The following is a 20,909-nucleotide window of genomic DNA, read 5'->3' on the forward strand; positions in this document are numbered from 1 at the left end:
CCCAAACTAGTATGTTTAAGTCCAGGGTCTCACTTTGGAGGCTTTCATAAGAATGTTGTTTGTCATAAAATATTTCCCAGCATAAACCAACAGACTATTTACACTGATCCTGCAAGCTTCCACACACACCATCAGCTGTTCTGGATGTAACACGTTCTTTTACACATTCCCTATGAACTGTGCAGTGAACAGTGAGACCTACATTTGCCCTCCTGATTTTTAGCATTTAGACAAGTTGGGATTATGGTTTCCTAAGCATCTCCTTATAGTCAACAGCAGATCTCAGCCTGAGTTAGCCCAGCTCATCCTATATCTGAAAGGGCCTGCATCCTTCCACTGCCTATAGTGAACCGAAAGGTCCCAAGGGAAACCCAAGCAAGTGCCTAAATAAGGCCCAAACTTAGACCCCGAGCAGAAGCAGAGTGAAGGTTAGCTCTGATTCTGATTAGATTCTAGTACTGGCAAACAATTAATGTATTGAATTTTTATGAGGTTTTAAACCTCCGTATCAAGTTGAGCACATGCAAAGAGTGGTTTTTTCCTAATCTTAGTCCTTACCATGGGTTTTCTAGGGTTAAAGTCAAGAAGTTAGCTCTAAGGGGATGGAAATTATTTAAACAATGTCATAGTTTTTAGACATTTGTGCTGCACCCAAGAGAAATTACACATTTGAATAAGAAAGTAATTAATGTTGCAAAAGCACACGATAATATTGTATTTCTTTGACATTCTAAATTTTACTTGCACTGTTTTGTTCCAGTTTTACATTGGTTTAATGTAACAGCTTTAACTCATGTCAATATGTTTTACAGTAGTTAAAACTATATGCAGCAAAGACAATGAAGCTTAAACTTAAATCTTCACCTCTAACTGCCATTAGGGCTCATGGCTCATTGAACTTTCTGCAAACATATAATCAAAATTCCAAGTCTAAAAGACTATAATCCCAAAATTAACAAAAAACCTTTCAGTTTAGCTTTAAACTGCAAACTAAACAATGTAATCAAAACATTGTGCTGTTAGCAAGTTCCTTCTCAAAGTCTGAAACCCATGAAACACTGAAATTTCAATTAATCACATCTTTTGACTTAAACAGTGAAGGCAGCTTTCCACTCCCTGGCTGAACAAAAACATTCAAGGGTGCATTTTCAATGCATCAGATGGAGACAATGGTACCCACCTTTTCCATTAGCAAGCCCCTCATGCTATGAGGGGGTTGTACATAAACCTGCAGGCTCCACTTTCCAGCAAAAGGACAAAGGTGACAGTAGTGTTTTTGCCAGAAAATCCCTTCCCCACTGACCAAGCAAATGAGCAAGAAGAGATGGGGAGAAGAGGGAAAGGCTCAGATAATGATTGTGTTCAAAAAATAGAGAAGTTTCACGGTAATGCTACAGTACAGTTTACATGATGGCCATAACGTATCTTCAGCCCTCATGTCCTGCCTCCCGGTGCAATGAACGTTGGATGGCTTCCCACCAAGTATGAGACATGCTGATTCAAAGTGCAGGGTGAATTCACAAGGAGGCTTTCAGCCAGGGGATTCTTTTCTTCCATGTAACTGAGATTCTTTTCTACATCAGTATCTTTTACATTGAAACCACACTTTGAGCACCGAAAACCAATTGTTCCTTCTGTCTGTTTCAACAACAACAGTTCCTTTTAAAAAAATCGATGTGTTTTTCTGAAGAATGATTTTTTGACCTTTACAGCTCAGAGTAGTGAAAGAAGCAATTCTCTCTTCTTATCCAGGAACCTGAACTAAGACCTGTCATCAAGTGTCAACCCAAAGGATTAAACTTCCAAAGGTTGAATTTTGCATTCACTGTAATGGTAAATACAGGCACAAGCAAATGAAAATAAATAGATTTCTAAGCACATACTAGCTTATACAAGCATACGAACAGTCAGGTATGAATACTTGTTTGTGCATGCAGATATAATCAACTCCTCCTGACCCTTCATACACTTTTTATAAAAGCAACCTGATGGGCAATTTTTCACAGTTCAGTTTTATTACTGCAAATTTCAGAGAGTCCAACATAAGAAAAGAAAAAAAAGCCCCACCAACACCCCATCTACCCTAGAAAAATCTAAACTGAAAGGCCAGAATTTCCTGTAAACTTGATTAGCATTAGAATAACAAAGCAAGTCTGAGTCCTGCAAGCTCAAGACCCAAAAGTCTTTCATCAGGTAACACTGCCCAGCATACTGGATTTGCAGTTCTCAGATTATTTCCTATATCAGACCAGGGTACTCCTGCTCAAGGGAAATACTCTGCCACACACGCTTTTCTCAACAGCATCTGATGACAGGAGAAACTTCAAACTTCATTCACCCAGGCCTTTATCAGAGGGAACAGATCAAATGAGACCTTATTTTCTTCAATCAGAAGGTACAACCTATTGATGATTTTATAAATCAGGTTATTTCTGGTTTTGTCTTTAAATTTTTATGACAATTCAACACACATTGAGAGAAAAATTAAGTGTACTATACACAGTAAATAAACAAACCATGAGAAGAATCCATATGCAGTTTAATAGTACAGTTTAAGTAAAAAAAAACCCAAAACCCAAAAATAAACTAGTGCACAGACTCCACTGCAAACTTGCCTGATAAACTCCACTGTGTAGTACTGGATGGGAGAACTTCCTTCACTCACTCCGGGCTTCCAGGACAAAGCAACTTCTGAATCAGAAACTACCACGACCTGGGGCTGATAGGGTGGTGCAGGGGGCATGCACTTATCTAAGCCAGAAGAAACGCAAAGGAACAGCATTACAGAAGTAGACGAGCTAATACACACAATAACCTAGCACCCACAGACTTGGGAACCAAACTCATAAGCTTCTCCCCTCAGCTGATGCCCCTCTAAAATCCCATACTTGTGGAAAAATAACAGTGAAATATTACCATACTGCATGCGACAGAGATGTAGGCGCAAGCGATGTGCTGTGTTACAGGTGTGTGCCCTGTCAGTTTTGCCACAGAAAGACATATACTGAGTGTTACCTTGGGATAAGGTTGTCACATCTCTGGGCATGCTGGGTCGTCCTTTCCCTGCCCAGCCATATGCTCCAACACTAACACGGTGTGGAACGCCTGGCTTCAGATCACCGATAACAACTTCCTACCAGGGTCAAGAGGAGACAAGACAAGAACATTGTGAAAGCTCTTCCATGCAACTAAGAACATTGCTGTGAGCTGGGATTTGGGAATCTTACACGGCATTTTCCATGTAGCCTCCTAGGAGGACTGTCCCCAGCCCAGCCCAGCGCAGAAGCAACAAACACAAACAGCACCATGTGTTTCCTCTCAAGCTGCAGCTTCACCCCGGGGGAATCCGCAGGGATGACCTGGACCTATTTCTCAGCATAACTCACAAGGTTGCAGATTGTTTGCATTCGCTGTCCGGCTTTTTTCCTGGTGAAGTCAAAGTCACATACTATTCCCTCCCTTGAGCCACTTGCTGGCACTCCATATCAGTCTGGTGCATTTGCTTTTTTTTGTTGTTGTTGTTTTGTTTTGTTGTTGTTGTTGCTGTTATTGTTGTTGTTTGTTTCTTTGCTTTTGTTTTTCTTTTAAATCCAGAGACCACAGAAGCTCCTGAGAACGAAGCAAGCTGATGCAGTGTGAACTGATGATCTTTAATTTCTCACAGAGCGGAGACCATTCCCATCACCTCTCACAACTTTCCTAGCCCAGCTATTAGCCCTGACCTGAACCCAGCATTTCCCGTATTTGTCCTTCAGCCATAAATACAGAAAGATTAACCCACAGACAACTACTGTAAGGGTGACGCTGCTAACCTACACAAGAAGAGCTTGTGCTGCTGAATACTGTTTAGAGGAGCCTGCTCAAATCTCCAAGAAATTAGCAAATGTCACCAAAAAATTACATTCTATCATGGGCTACTGCACATAGCATGAATCTGCTTCAGACATTTATATCCAGTCTTTAATGGAGCATGTGCGTGTGTGTATAGAAATTCAGTATTCTTTACCTGCAGCCCATCTGTAGAGAGATGTAAATCCAGATTTATGAATTTTGACAGCATATACAAGTAAACAGAAACACCAGGTTCTATAATACAGACCATTTTGGTGTGAAAAAAGGCACTTACAAAAAAATGTTTTACATGGATTTGTCTTCTATTTTTCATTCTCTGATATTAAAAACATTATTCACAGTGCATGTGAAAATGCAGAGATCACCTTTCTCTTCACACTGGAACAGACTTTAAATTTGCATTTCCAGTTGCAGAAAAACAGTAAACTATCCTTAAATTTTATTAACTGCTAAATTTCCTTACGACAGTATTTTGGACAAAGTCTCCCCCTCTATTCTTCAGGGAACTTATGTTATTACTACAACATTTTTGGCAACACCCTGCCATCTGTCAATTCTCTAGCTGTGGTTTTGGAGCTCCATCATTTCCTATTAACATGCACCACCTGATCATTACCCTGTTTTTCCATCATTCACCCCTGATCTGCTTGAATGATCTGAATTCATCTGAGAGAGACGATAACAACGCTGGAAAAGTAACTGCCCAGACAGAGACAGCAAGGACACTCACACTGAAAGATTTATCTGAGTCTTTCAGTCTTGTAGCTGAAGTGACTGAGATCTTTCAAAATGTGATCTGAAAAGCCAGTTCTGAAAACCCAGCACCTCCTCCCCGTGACAATACTAATGACTCTGCTCCTGCCATTCCATCCTCCATGCCACACATACTGTCCATCTGTATTTCAGCTGTGTGCATTTCTTCCTGCCTGCATCCCCCTCAATTACATTTATTCTTACGAGAAAAAAGTTCTTCATAATGTGTTCTATTGCTTTCACACTATTCAGGAACCTGGCCTCTGCAGAGAGTGTGATATTGATGCACATGCCTCATATTACTACCTCCAGAATCAAGTCGAGAGTAAACTAAACAGAATGAATCTTATTGACTGCAAGAACCAAGCTCAAAGTCCTAACATCTACTTAGTTATTTAAGTTCAACACAGGTACCCCCAAAACCTCAGCAAAGTGCTCCCTTGCTCGGCTACCTGCCTCCTTCTCCTGGCAATGTCCTCTCCATGAACACAGCTGTTGGACATACAATGGGTATCTTTGATATCAAATATTTTCTGATCTTCTAGGATCAAGGCATTAGTGAATATGTAAAGATTTAGGACATCACCAAGCTGCCCTGACCCGTGCAATCTCAGGAATACCCACCTCACAACAGAACACTTTCAAATGAGATTCTGGAGAACAAACACATTTCCTTGCACGCCCCTGTCCAGGAGACTGGGAGTACCTATTTAATCTATTTTTTTTTTTTTTTTTTGCTTCCATTTTGAAGAAGGGTCTTTAAACCCAAGTTTTACTCATCCCAGAAGAGACACTGTGGACTCAAAGATAAAGAATTTAGGTAGTATGTGGAAGAGTTAAGCCTCCATCACTTTTTTAGTCTTTCTCTTGATTCAGACTGGCTCTACATTTTGAAGCGTGACACCCCAAATTAGACATCACATTGCTGGTGGGGCTTTACCAGGCACCAACCTCCCTTTTCTGTCTTACACAACACTCTTGCTGAAACCTTGCAAAGTGACATTTGGTATTTTCATCACAACCCCACATTCTTGAACAGGGTGAAGCAACACAATGCCTTCTCTGTGGCAGAGGAGCCAGATGTACCCAGAAACTGCATATCCCCCCTGCCCTGCCACACAGATTGCCCTCCCTCCACGTGTGTTGAAACTGTAAGGCTGTGCAGTAAGCCACCTCAAAGAAACGAGGATTACAAAATATTTTCCAAGGAGTATCTGTTTTCTGTTTTGTTTTTGTTTTAATCCAAAAAACCACCAAACCCTGGATTACAGCACAGCTGCAGAAACCGAGCTGGGTTTAGTGGCACTTGATCCCCTGACAGCTCCTTCCCTGCACTACTGGTGTCAGCTGCTCGCTCCTGGTTTTGTACTGGTGTGTTTGGTGATTTGATAGGGAACGCTATTGCTCTCCATGGCTGTATCCCTGACCCAAAACTTCCCACCTTTAAAGTCTACTAATTTTTCTTGCTGTTTTTCTTTTATTATTTGCGCACAACTTCCTGAACATTATGCCCAGTAGAACAAATGCCTTATTAAATTGTACGGCACCTGCACCTCTCCTGGCCGCTCTCACATGTTCTCTATTATAAGATGATACAATACAGCTATGATACATTATCCCCTTTGCAAACGCACAGGCACATGCACATGCAGAAACAGGCAACGCAGTTCTGCTCTTGCTATGACAGTCTCGCACAGTCCCCGGAGAACGCAGCGGCGTTGTACCTGGCACCAGGAGAGGAGGCTTAGTGACAGAAACATGACCTATGCAGACTTAACCACAAAACTATTGCAGATTTCTGTTGAGTTTGGTATGAATATAACAGAAAGCATTTCAGAGAAAACACCACTTCCTGAGGATTAATGACAGCTGGGAGCTGATTAATTGCAGTCAGTCGTACTTCTCCCCAAGTACCCCTCAGAAGTGTTATTTTTACCAAGCAAAAAAAAAAAGGCCCAGCATGGAACCTCAACTCTGAAATGCCATAATCCAGACTCAGCTCAGCTGGGACTGAACCAGATAGTCCTGGTTCAAGCACATCCTGAGGTCTCATCTGGGCATCAGCCTCCTACAGTCCAACCAAACTTCTGCATGAGATCCACCAACTTTGTGGGATTTCTCCATTCCTAAAACAGCACTCAGAATGAAAGAAACCAAGGTTTTCAAGAGGCTGATGATGTTGGGAACTTCCGTTAAACACAGAAATCGCTGTGCTTACCCTACCCGAACCCCAGCACCTCCTCCTTGCTCCCCCCTCACAACAAACCCCATCCTTTGCTGACGACAGGAAGCAGACTGGACTGAGTGCAGGACTGGAAATAATTACTCTGAATAATTTACCATCTGCAAAGCCATTACGAGAGCTGGGAGTTTTTTTCAAACCTGTTTTATGCTAGTTGTTAGTCTCCCACTCCTTCCTCCTGGGCAGTGCGTCGCTGGCCTCTTCCATCGTTCCTCCTCCTCCTCCTCGCCTCTCACTGGACTAACTTAGGTTTTTCCTCTTCATCCCCTCTTCAGCTGGCAGGCTTTGTGTGTGCCACTGTGTGTCTGACTGCCCAGCTGCCCCTGTCCCTCTTTAGTCCTCACTGCCTGGATACAGCTCATTTTTTTAGAAAAATTTACCCCAGCAAAACAAGACATCTATAGTTTTGATGACTGAGAGAAAAGCTTATCCATTGCTAAAAAGAGAGCTGCTGCACCTACATGTGTCCACCTTTTTCGCCTCCAGATTTTGAGCTTTAGCTGCTATTTGCCACATTTTGACTACAAAAGATCCTCTGTACGTGCTAATTAGAATCAACATTTGAGATCAACTTCTGTGTGTGAATCTGTGGAAAGACCAGGTCAGGCACATTCGATTTCATTCATTTGAAATCACAGCTGTGACCAAGTTTCATGTGAAGCAATACTTACAAAAATTGCTTGTCCTTCAAGTTGACCCTGGGAAAAAGTGAAACAGGACTTGTTAACGAAATAACACACTAAAAAGTGATGGCAAAAACACATAAATAATGGGTCAGTGAATTAAAACAAGGCTAATACTGCAGCATATAGTAGTCTATGTGGTTATCACTCATTTGTGCCAGTACTGTTCTCCCAGTGAGTCAGAATTACTGCTGTCAGGATAAAGATAAAATCCAATGTCCTAAAATCCAATGTCCTGTTTGATCTTTGTGGGCACTACTAGCAAGAATGGGTGTGTTTTTTAAAAAAAAAAAAAAAAAAAAAACAAACAAAACAAAACACAACAAAACAAGGAATACGAAGGTAAAGATCAAAGGGAGAAAATAATGGATAAATAAGGAAATAATATATCATGGCAACAATATTCTTTCATTCTCTGTGATACCACAAACCTGCAAGAATCAGAACTGACAACCAGAGTCACAGAAAACTGCAGGAACTCTGAGTATCCCCCTCACACTTCTCCTGGGGAAGGTTTCTGAGCACTGCCCAGCGGGGATCAGGAAATATCAGTGAACTCAGTTTGTTGAGCATCACATGGGGAGGCTGAAGGAAGAGGGGTGAGGCAACAAAGGAGAATGAAGATGAGTAGAAGAGAAAGGTGGGAAAAACTGAACTGTGAAGAAGGATCACCAAAGAAAGACTGGAAAGACTGCAATGTCCCTCTGTGCACACACATAAGCCTTGGATTCCTGTGCTGGTAACGTTCCTGTCTCGTGGACAGACAGCCCTTTGCAGGGTGTGCTATGAAACTGATCCCCTCACAGCACCCAGCCTTCAACGCTCCTTCACTTTCTGTCCAAGCGGAGGCTGCAAAATCTCTGTTCCTGCCTTGCAGAACTCAAAGACAGCTTCTCTGCAGTAGGGAAGCATCAGCATGTTTTGAGAAAACCCTTTAAAAGCAGACAGTTATTAAAACTACCCAGAAGCACAGAGGAATTCTTCCATCATGGCACTAACTTCTCAGCTGTGCAGAAGAGGATGGGGTAGTGTTCATTCACAAGTGGAAAAGGAAGGGGAAATTGGACAGCAAAAGGGAAGGAGGAAAGAGAAAGGGAGAATGAAATAAAGCAAAGTAAGAAAGAAAAGGAGAGATAAAAGGAGAAACAGAACTAAAGGAAAGGGGTGAGATAGGAGGTGAGGAGGAAAAGTAGTGCTTTCAAGAACACACAAAAACCAGAAGTTGAGGAAGTCTTCCAGGGGATGAACTTGGACAAGTTGCACTAGTGTACAACTAAAGCAGCACTATTAAACATTAAGTTCTGTATTTCAGGAGGCCACAGTCTCACACAGAGACAAAAATACACTGGAAACTCTGTGTTTCCTTTAACTCGCAAACTTACCAGTGTCAGACACTACAATACACATACACTGATACTGCATCTCTGTGCATAGTCACGTAATTCCCCTTCCATGTGTGGAAGTACACAGAAAATGCATATTCAAAATCAAAATTTCTATTTTAGTAGATGCCAAAGGACAGTATTAGGAAGATGCAAGCAAGTCCCAATAGTTTTACATGATAAATTAATCAGACAATGAGGGTCAAAAGTGTATCATACCAACTGAATTACAGAAAAACATTGTGATTTCCCTTTGCCCAAGACCCAGAACAGATCTGGGACTTGGATCCTCACCATAATTTGCAAACCAGCAACAAGTAGACAGTTGCAAGTTCCCACTTGAATGCTCTGCTCCAGCGCTTCCGACTGTTGATGAAAAGAAATACTCACCATGTTAAGCATATCCAAACTCAGGGGAACATCATGTGAGAGCTGTTTAACTGCTTTGTTATCTTCAACCTCTGAGTAAAAGACCTTGGGAAGAAGATAGAGTCAAGTCAGTTAAAGCAGTAACTCAATGCTTCTATGACTTAAAAGCAAATGCATTGTTATCACATCGTGGACAGCATTTGAGCCTTTGATACCCTTCTTCTTCAAATGCGTGAAAAGCTAACGCCCTTTACCATTCCCTTCACATTTGCAAGAAGTTGTCAGTAAGGCCAAAGGACACCATCTTACAGTCTATACGTGGAACAGAAGTGAAACACAGCCTAGCTTTTAGGGCAGACTTGAACCAACAGCTTTAATTATGCATCATTTGGCCATGGTCAGCATGAACAGCTAAAGATTTGTGGGATTGGTCTGCACAAGTTAGGCATTTTACTTTATATGAGGAAGATACTGACAGTACGTGATTACGTCATTATAAAAATTGCTGTATCATAAACGTCCCTCCATGTCTGTTGCCATGTGCTGGAACGAACAAGCGAGGGAGAGTCTGCTTTCCTGTGCACAGAGACCCTGCAATGCCACAGCATCAAAAGTTAACGGGAAGTGCAGATGGTTTGAGTAGAGCACTATCCACGCTGTTTGCCATCGATTTTATTATTATGACATACATGAGATCAAGGCTTAAAAACAAACTGGGGCTTGGAAGCTTCATCCACTGCATGAAAAGTGAAAACTATTCATGATTTCTGACTATGAAGTATTGCAACTGTTTGAAAAATATCATCACCTGTAGAAACGCCATTTACTGCATCTCTATTTTCACACAAAAAACATGGACCCAACTACAGACAGAGCCTGGCTGCAGCAGGTTCTGGCCACAGCAAGTACTTCTTGGTGTCCTAGACCACAAGCACTTTCATAAAAATAAAAATAAAAAAACCTCTGCAACTGGGCTGCATCACTGCCATTCAGAAGCCCATAGGATGAAAGGGCATGTGTACCAGAAATACCTAATGGAAGGAATTCTGTAACTCTTTCAGCATACATTAATAATGAAGGTAGGTAGGAATTTTCTGCATCCCATGTTTTTATGTAAAACTAGATTTTTTTCTGTAAATTACAAAGTTTTCCACAGAAAATCCTAACAAAAACAATTGCTATTTGTTTTTTGTTGAAGAGGGAAAACAATGAATTCGATTCAATAGCCCGCAGCTTTTGGTGCTCATTCTGCACTAACTTCCATTTGGGGACTGAGTTTCACTGCCATAAAATACCTGTTAAAACAATACCTAATAAAAATGAGTGGCAGATTAGTGCTCATGGTTGTTCTGCTCGCTCACTAAACCACAGTACCCAGTTTAGTTTAGCCATTCTGGTTTGCCCAGCAGGCAGAAGGTAACGTGTCTGAAGCTTGGACAGGATCAGAGCCTCCCCTATAAAACTGCTGGGTAAAACCGGAAAATCGCTTGACTTTAAGGAAAATTCACCACTGAGGTAGGGGGGAATAAAACAAAGGACTTCTTGATATTTAAGGCTGTGGCTGGGCTCCCAGGGATGGTATGAAGTACAGTATTTATCAGAGGAAGAGACACCATGAAATTCTCTTCCCCCTGTACCTGCTGCCAGTCTGGGAAGGTTTAGAGGTGCAGTTTGGAAAAGCCATTCCTGCTAAAGCAATCCTCAGGCTGGAAGTACAAGTCAAAGGATCTGAATGGCCCTGACATCACCGTGCATCTCCCTTCACTTGCACAGTGTAATATCGACCTGCTCCGCTCTACTGTTTTATCAGCTGCAGAGAGTGCTAAGATCCTTACATGAAAACAACAGGGAAAAAAAATCTATATCCACTGCAAGCCCTTGGCATCCAACCCAAATTCCCATCATAGTTTGCTTCTAAAACATGAACTGCTTGTTTCTTAAGCTTACAGCTCAGTCCATTCAAGCTCACTGTCCCCTGCCTGCTTCTGGGCAATGGCACTATTTGTTACGAGAGTGGGCCCTCCTGTTTGCTTCACCGTGTGGCATGTGTAGTCTGAGGCTGTGTAGGCTACCGAGGCTGCTCAGTCCTCTACCAGCAGTGCAGGGGATCGCTTACCGTATATCCTGTGATGGTGCTTGCATGCTGCTTTGGCATCCTCCATTGCACACTGAACGCTGTGCAGTTCAGCGAATCCAGCAGTATATCAAGAGGAGGTCCCAGTCTGTCTGCTCAAAACAAAAAGACATTGTGTAAGAAGCCACAGGACTTAAAACCTCTCCTTTGCCTAAGAACAGACATGTGCTGCCCTCATTCCAAACTGTCTAACGTAGCCCACTACTCAGATTTGACTGGGTGCACCTTTTCCCTCTCCACCTCTGCCTTCCGAGGCAGCAGTGGAATACCAGGAGAGAGGGCCAAAGGGGACATCCTCTCTCTCAGTGGCAAGGATCTGTTGATCAGCTCAGGACACCTCATGGACACCTTCAGCTTCCCCATCACCCTACACCCACCCCAGGCTTCATATCCACAGCAACACCCCGGTGTGAGGAAAACCAAACCAAAATCAAAACATCTTTGGCCATTTGCTACTTTGGTACAGGCCAAGAGACCCCACTCTCCCACCACTGAGTGCTCTCCCCATCACTGCCACCTTCTGCAACCTCAACTCCTTCATGACAGCTACAGGTGGGAAGGGCAATGATTTAAGTAAGAACCAAGTTTAGCCTGATGAGAAGAGGACAAAGGGCCCTTCAGTTCCCGTCTGCCCCTCTCCAGACGCAGGTTACAGCGATGAGATCCCTTGCTGTTACACTTCCAGTGCTGGCACAATCAACCCCATCTCCCACCAGCTGCAGCAGGAGGAGGGTATTTTTATACGGCTATACTGCTCTCACAGCACCTACGCATCTCCCTCTCTTCCCATGGTCCAGGCTGGCATTTCAGTACAATGGCTGATTCATCTACTGCAAAAAAAGGCTGTAGAAGAAGAAAACCCTGAGCTCCACCTCTCCAGCGACATGTTAGTAACTGCACTTACCATCTGAGAAAGGGCACGCCTGAAAAGGGCATGAGAAGAGCATGTCTGCTCTGTAACCCAAGCAAGATTTTTAACGCAACTTCTCCAAACCACCATCATCCGTGCTTTTGAAACCAAACCCACCTAACAAGCAACTGTAATAGAGGACTGATTGTGACACTTTAACATTTTTTTCAAGGTGACAGTTTTACTATACTTATTTTTTTGCACGCCCTTACCTATGAAAATCTTAAGTAAAGGCTAAGGAAACTTTTTATTTTCCCCTTTTTTTCCCCACTAACTCTGACCAAATATCAAGGGAAAACAAGCTACTGTAAAGGTCATTTTTAGACATCGAGCAAGCCTACATCAGATTTACACTTGTCACTTCCACCAACATATTTGATTTGAAGCTAAATACAAAACTTAACTGCTTTACAAACTCCACACAGTATTGATCAGCATCAATATTTGAGTAGTTAAAACAAGAGCAGAACTGATAATCTGGTCCTTTTCAAACTGACCCTGCATTTTCCCACTGCTAGGAAACTTTCTGCTTTACGTTACTTAATTGGAGTGAGCAAGTGTGGCCAGTCAGGGTCCACACCCCTCAGTTAACACCAATGATTCTGTTTTCCTGGCCCTTTCATCTATTTATTTCTCTTCAGTGCTAAAAGAAATCCTGGACGGTGGTAGGTGCAATCATAAAAGGATAAATATATAAATGAGGTTTAAGAGACCCCCACTTCTCTCACCATCTGGTCTCTATACCTGAAGCTTCAGCCATTCTTACCTAAAAAAAAATTCCCAGCAGATTGTCTCCTGGGCAAGACTGCACAAGGGCTGCATGCAGTGGGCTCCTCACCAAGAATTTTTTAGGTTTTTGTCCTTTTATTGTTGAAACAACACAACAGGGGATAAATATATATATATATACCTTCAGAAAAATCGACTCCCCATTGTATGCTAGAGGTTTGTGTTTTCTACACATCCCAAGGATCTAACTTATCAGTTCAACTTGAAATAAGTTCTGAAGACCAACGCACTGTTACAACATCCCCAAGAAGTTTGTGTAGCCATAACAGGAAGCACTGCACTTAGACATTAAGGAGGGAGAACGTATTTAGGGCTCTACCTTTATGAAATGTTCTCCTTACCTGCAGTGATGCAACCTGATTTGATGGGAGCATGCAAAAGAAATTAGTCTGCCCTAACAGGCTCCTACCCCGTAAACATAAGCCACCAGCCAGATTCCCAGTTTCCCTGTTGCATTTCCCAGACGGTATGACAGGGAGCTGCAATCCCCTCCCAGCACCTTTCCAGGGACACCACCAGCACCTCCTTTCCCCTAGCTCCCAGGGAAGGGGCACTGAGAAGCTGAGCATATCCTAAATGGATCGATCTTCAAGTAAACAGATAACCACGTAGTGCTTCAAGCAATGCTTCTGAGCAACCCGCAGGTTTTTAAACACGTTCCTGAGATGCCGGAAACTACCCTGGACCCAAAGACAGGGACACCTCCATACCCATATTGCCTGTACAGTCCATGGCACAGGTTCAGCCTCCTAGGAATGGTCTGGAGGATAGAACAGCTCACAAATGGTGTCTGTAAGTCAGTACAGACACCTTCTGGGAAGGAAAGTAGTTCAGCCATACAGATGAGAAGAAAACCATGCCAAGCTACTTGCTGTCTGGGCCCTCACGCATTTTCTTTATTAGCACAGACTTAGCCTCATGGATCCTTGCTTGGTCCAGGGCCATGAGCACAGAGGAGTAACACTTTTGCTCGCCTCCTGCCCTGCACCCAGCAGTAGCTGGACCATACACTACCATGCATCACCTCCTATCGAAAGGAGAGGTAGGGAAGAGCAGTCAGGGCTGGGGTATCACTGTCTACTTAAGCAGCATTTCACATTCAGAACACACCTTTCCAATCTTCACAACACCCAGTGAGGCAGACTAGTATTAGAGCTGCATCAGTAGTAAAGGAAAAAGAATACCCCCTAAACATTCACACTTAGTACATTTGTGCCATCCTTTTATCACTTTCTGGGAAGGCTTCTATGAGACCAGTTTGCTGGGAGGAACAGTTGCTGAAATAACAGGTTTTAACCAGCAATGACAAATACTCCTATAAGGCAAGCTTCAAATTCATGTTGTGAATGCACTATAAGCCAATAAAATTATTTACGGAAAGTATTTGGTGAATAATTTGGAACAACAAATAGATTTGAAAAGAATGCAATCCATGTACAGACTATCTGCCAACAGAGAGGCAACATCTGTTTAATAAGGGGCCACACCATGAATTACTCATGCAGACCTACCAAAAAATAGTATCTCCAGTCTGCAGATGATGAAAAAGACACAGAGAGCCCAATACTGACCTCAGTTACACTGGCCTATAAACTGTCACTGGAGGAGTAAACAGAAACTTAAGCCAGGGAAAATGAGAGCAAGGAGCTGGAAAGGTCTGTATGTCCATCCTCCTTGCTGAATTCTCCTTAGAAGTCAGGGAATTCCCCTAATGCAACAGAGATGGTGGCAGGAGGCATGCCTGGGAAATAGGTGTCAGCACCATGGGCACCTAGCACTGCCTTTGCGAGCAGCCTCAGATGATGCTCACTGGTCAAACGATGGTTTAATGAGTGTGCAGGACCCGCTCACTGCGCCGCTGTGTCCTGCCCTGCCTGTGACAGAACGGTGCAACAAGTAGGAACACCACACTACCACACTCACCCTGCCGTGGACCGTGCTGCCTCCCGGTTAAACTGGGAGCCGAGAGGAAGAAGAAAACCTGGGCCAGCCCTGCCCCATGCACAGAGCTATTTCTTGGGGAGGACAGAAGGCAAGGCAGAGAGGAGCATCTCCTGCTGTGTGGTAGTCCCCACAGTCCTCTGCAGCCACCACTCCCTGACCGTGCAGCTTATTGATGTGCATGTAGGGATTCAGAGTCACTTCTGAACACCAGAGTCCAAATTTCACACAACCCGGCAGAAAGTATAAAATGTCCATTTTTGGACAGGACTTTCCCTTTGTAACCATGACAAAGTGGCTGCACTATATGACACAGAAAGGTTTATGCCATGGAGAAGCTGATGTCAGGGCAATGAAACAGTCATGCTGCAACACTACATCAAAGCAGTTTGTCAGCTGATCACAACTGTTGCAATACATACCGCTGTCTTACTAACAAATTATTTTGAGATAAATGTGCACTGGAGGTATTCTGCAAGATTTTACAGATCATGTATTAGGCACACTAAGAATGGATACTAAAACTGGTCTAAACATTTACATCTTTATGTCAGAGGTCATGTTTAGACTATAAAAAATAAAAACAGTTTTCAAGGGTAAAACTCTTTTGGTATTGGTAGTTCCTCCTACAATTCAGGTCAGAAATGCCTTTCTTCTCAAAATTCAGCAAGAAATCTCTGTCAGTCTGGTTGTATCACGCACAGTGCAAAATCCTAACAGAGCCCATTCCCTTCTGCAGCCTGCTGGATGGGAAGCAGCACACAAAGAGAGGTGCGATGTATCTACTACTCGTACATACGCTGAAGATCTGTCTCAGTGATGATCCCACCTGCAAGCATCCTCTGCTATTGGATCTGGTCAATACCTAAGAAGGCACGGAGATTAGCTCTGATCATAAAGAACAAGGAACCAATTTATATTTTTAAAAAAGTTAAATGCATTTTGTACAAACACAGTCATTCTCCTTTCTGGCCTGTTAGGCACAAAAAGTATGATATTGGCCAAAATGCTTTAATGAAACTGATAAGGGAAGCAATGACTTTGGTCCCATGCAAAGAAACGATTAATCAAGGGGGAGCACTCTTGCACATATTATGACTAGACATTGTATAAAGTGTATCACATACAAGAAGTTAATGAGGATTCAGCTGTAGATAAACAATGTTGAGCTGACAACATTGTATTTACTTTTATGTTTACAGCTATTTTGTTCCTTGTTTATAGATCTCTTTGGTTCTGTACTTCTAAAAATATGCAAAAACTGAACCAGAGAAGAAGTCACCAAACAAGAAGTGAGCTGAAGAATATGTGAGCCCTCCCCCTAAGATGGAGTTAATTTTACCATTCTACAATAACTACCATTATTTAAATTTTTGCTTCACAAAAGCAGCTCAAATTAAAAATGGTGAAAAAATTTATCCCATCAATACAAGTGTCGTTCCCGTTGTGGCTCCCACAGCCACATACAACAGCCTCTGCTCATGAATTACACACCCACAGGCTACCATCAGGGTGGCCACAGGCAAAGTGCCTTCAGGGAACAGTTCCCAGCCTAGGCCAGTCAACGACACACCAGTGCCTTGTGGTGTTCCTTGGCATCACTGAGTTCAACAGCAGACACGTCACTTCCATGTCTACCCTTGCATTTCTAAGCAGAGTTGGCTTGGGTACTTCATAGGAACACTTCAAATTAATCTACCCACTGCCCCCAGCCAGCTTAACTATGCTGGCCTCATGCACAGCTCAGAAGCAACCACTTTGGCTGGATGCTTTCCTCCAGCTTCTGCAAGAAAACTGCTCAGGCAGACACAGGCAAGTTCCTCCTTCCTTCTAGTTATGAAGTGACCCCAAAAATCTTTCTACAGCGACGAATAGTTGGGGCGGGGGGGGGGGGGGGGGGGGGGGGAAATACAACCACCACCACCACTACCACCCCCATTCAAAACAAATACATTTCTTGTGTTCACAAGTTTCATATCCAAAGTGTTTTGGACGAGTTGGATAAAGCTCGTCACAGCTGATACTACTATTTTAGGGGAAATTTTGAAAAGTATTTACATTTTAAAATTGATTAAAATAGTACTGAAAACAGAGTATTTTAAAATATTCATTAATGGAATATCTGAAAGGGTTGGGGCTGGACAACGTTCTTTTAGAATTTTAATTATATTTTCTATATTATCTTCTCTTTCCTTTTTAGAAGTATATGCTGTTTCAGGGCATGTAGGTAGCTACAGGTACTCTCAAGTCCTGAAATAATATATAAATAATTCACTGATATAATCCACATGCAATAATATGGTAGTTCATTTAGGGGAAAACAGATTCTTCATCTCATCTTTACTAATTCGTGGCTTGAAAAATTAAATTTTTTATACTACGTATTCTGTACTACTATTAATGATAGGGCATATGCCAATGAAATGAGATAACCATTTCATTATTTTACTTTTTAATCTCTGTAGGTAACAGCTAAGTGGTACCGACTGAGTGACTCCTTATTTTCAAGGCTGATGTGTCTCCTGTTTGTGTCCCATGAAACAACAGAAGTTTATTGATGAAATGCTGGTTGTCACTACTAACATGTCACAATATAAGGAAACAGGAATAAAAAACCTCATGGAAGACAATTCAAACTAATTCTAAATGCGTTTTCAGAAAACAAACTAACAAACAAACAAAAAAAAAACCCCAACAAACGAACAGTTTCCAGAAAGAGAAATTCCTTTGAATTTCTTTTGTTTCAAACTTTATGCAACTTTATTATGTATTCAACTTTATTTCAAGAAGAAAGTCTATCTATTCCTAGAGGTGAAACAAAGTATATTATGGCCCATTCACTCTTTCACTGAAAAAATGGTGAAATTCTCATTTGTAAAACAATAAACAGCAATAGAGCCTCTTCTTGTTTCTTTTTGTTCTTCTTGTTACAGACTGAACGAGGTTATGCAAACACTGCAGTGGAATGAAGACAGCATGACAAACCGGAAAAGGTCAGGAAATCCTAAATGAAAAAAATGTGCCATCTTTTAATCTCTTTGAAGTATTTTCCAGCTCCCACTGCCCAGCGGTGGTATGTAAGACAGCAAGAATCTCCCAACCACCACAACTATGACGATGACCTGACACTGGAAAATCTCAGCCAGTCTCTCCTTGTCCTGCACCCTAAGTAGCAACAACAATATGGAAAACATCAAAATGGAGAAATCTTGATAGTCATTGCTCTGAACGAGTCATCTACCACTGCCACACAGGGGAAATCCACTGGATCACCTGTGCACTGCCACAATGAGCACTGGTGCACAGACCACAAGTAATATTATTGGCCATGAAGAGGTGTCACAGGTTTTGACCTAGATCGTGGTGCACAAACCTTTGGAGAGACGAACTCAACCTCAGTTAGTCCTTTAAAAATACTGTAATAAAAACGATTAACGAAACCATTCAACACTATAATAATAGCAGGCTTGGAGCCACGTGATGTTGTTCTGCTGCAGTATATAGCATCTGTTATCTTCCCCAGGTACATCTGAGGTGACCGTCATCGGGGTATTTATAACCCAAGGAAGAGGAATGAAGGAGGCAAAGCTCAGAACTTAAGCTACAGTGCAACACCATGAATCCCATTAGAAACGAAGAGGCACAATGTCAGTGGCAACTCTGTCACGGCTTTTCCTGCTTTGCCTTGGCTCTGCAGATCACGGAAGAGAAGGGCAGAGGCCAGAAGCCACGCTCCCCTCCCCGTGCTCCTGCCTGGAGCAAGGCTCTGCTCCCAGGAAGGCTCCAACTGCAGGCAAAGGGCAGCTGAGGGCAAAACTGAGGGCAGCTCTGTGCAATGCACAGTGACTTCCAGGTGTGTGAAGGAAAAGCAGACACTGATTTTTTAAATAATTTTTTTTAAAGCTACATATAGGAAAAAAAAAAAACTTCTGGCTGTGGATGGCTACACACCGGAACCGCTTTGGGGGAATTCCTGGTGCTGAAGGTTATTAAAAGCAGGAGACACCATTATCTCTGAGCAAAGGCCTAGTTTATACCTCTCCTGCCTCTGTCAAGAGGAACAGAGAGGGAAATCTCTGGATAACCCTTACAGTCTTGTGTTTTAATAATTACTGGTCGATCAGGGGCCAGTCTGTCTAACACAGGTGCATAACTGCATCTGAGATAACTTGGTGAAAAATTTCTACTAATGGGAGAGCTTTCCACTTCCAATATAAATGCAGTATAGATGCCTGTAATAAGCCCCACCACGGCGCTCCACCTGCACCACCTCATGTGCATTCCTGGATGCCTAAGCCAAAATCTAGCTCTCACGCCTCTAAAACCGGGCTTGTGCTGCAGCTGTCCAAGCCCCAGCACTGGGGCATGGCTGCCCCGACTCCTGACATCGCCACAGCACCTTGGTCTGGCAGAGGGAGGTGACAGCCAGGTCCCTATTCCCAGCGAAGGGCAGCCCTGAGGGTCATCTCTCCCTGCTTCAGCCTACAGGCTGCTTGAATGCAAAGCTCAACATTTTTCCTGGCTTGCGATTTTGGGGGCTTAGAGCTGCCTTGTCCTTGCAGATGTGTCCAGCAGCTGGCAAGCTGCAGCTAGTCCTGCCTGCTGCCAGGGCCCTGCCTGCCCTGACACTGCCTGACCTCTTATCAGCTGCTTTATCAGTTTTCAAATAAATTTTTTCAAAAAGTAGCTCGGAGCTTTAAGTTGAGTCTTAGAAAGTAGCTGAAATCAAGCAACAGCATGATAGCATGTCTGTGCCACAGACTTTAACAATCAGTAGGACAGGCTGGGTAAGAACCAGCATGCTGATAGCATCCTTTGGCATTACATTCAGACCCTGTCTCCTCCCACAGTTTTCTATACTGGGATGACACTGGGAACAGCAATTGGTCAAAAAGCCACACAGCTGATGGGCAGCAGAAGCCCGCAGCTGTGGCTTTCCAGCTGGGCACCTCAGTGGGTTTGCACCTGCTGCCCAGGTGAGACAGACCCTGTTAGCCACAGGGGAAACGCTGCACACAAGGAAAGCTGTGTCATCCAGAGGGGCAGTTTCCTCATACCGCTGAGAAAAAGGGGCAGCTCACTGGCAGTGGCAAGGGCAAGGTCTCACACCTCCTCCTGCCCTGCCACCTCCCCACTCCTCCATCCCTCTCCCTTCAGGCATTTCCCTCCACCTTCCTACCTCAGGGCTGCTCCATCCCCTCATGCACCAGTCTAAGAGAATTTAACCCACCTTCACCAAAATAAAAAAGGCTGTTCTCTTTTCATTCATGGGTTACACATCTGAGGCGCTATGAAGCATGAACCTTGGAGGAGCTGCAGAAAACGTGGCACTCCAAACAGTATCAGAAGCAGAAACAGAAAAGCCTTAACAAAGTTGACCACACAGTGCTTCAAGTTCGTAACTGGGTCTTAAGCATTGCTGGTGAAAATAAACTCTGCTAAGCAGGCTATTACTGTTCTGAAATGAAATTATAAAAATAAGGATAAAAGCCTGGTATATTTTCTGAGCATTTACAACATGGTTAAAATACATAAGAGAACCACATATGAAAGACTTCGTGTTTATTATCAAAAAATACCACTTCATTATATAGATAAAATAGATATATAAATAAAAAGGCCACTTAAACTGTTACAATACCCAATAAATAACTTGAAAATTTCTTTTCACATCAGTCAACACGAGTATAATTTCCATGTGTTCGCTATCCAAAGCTTATCATCTTCAATGGGAACCATGGCAAAATCGTTCACGGTATTTGAAAAATGTTGTCCTTGATGTCTCTTAATCTCCTTGCTTTATCTACTACAAATTTCTGTTTCACTAACGTACAATACAAAACAGCTCTTGAAG

At 42.8% G+C, this 20,909-nt stretch overlaps 1 protein-coding gene across 2 annotated transcripts in view; it reads right to left on the bottom strand.

Moving 5' to 3' along the window:
* The window catches only part of EGFLAM (EGF like, fibronectin type III and laminin G domains), a 77,938-nt gene that overhangs the window by 47,592 nt on the left and 9,437 nt on the right, over positions 1-20,909 (bottom strand). For both annotated transcript variants that reach the window (XM_040580291.1, XM_040580290.1), the window contains exons 2-6: positions 11,398-11,507; positions 9,303-9,386; positions 7,519-7,545; positions 3,016-3,133; positions 2,616-2,751 (exon numbers count right to left, since the gene is read on the bottom strand). In XM_040580291.1, coding sequence (XP_040436225.1) covers positions 2,616-2,751; positions 3,016-3,133; positions 7,519-7,545; positions 9,303-9,386; positions 11,398-11,507 — 475 coding nt within the window. The remainder of the gene's footprint in view (positions 1-2,615; positions 2,752-3,015; positions 3,134-7,518; positions 7,546-9,302; positions 9,387-11,397; positions 11,508-20,909) is intronic.

Source organism: Falco naumanni, chromosome Z, assembly GCF_017639655.2.
Source record: "Falco naumanni isolate bFalNau1 chromosome Z, bFalNau1.pat, whole genome shotgun sequence".
NCBI lineage: Eukaryota > Metazoa > Chordata > Aves > Falconiformes > Falconidae > Falco > Falco naumanni.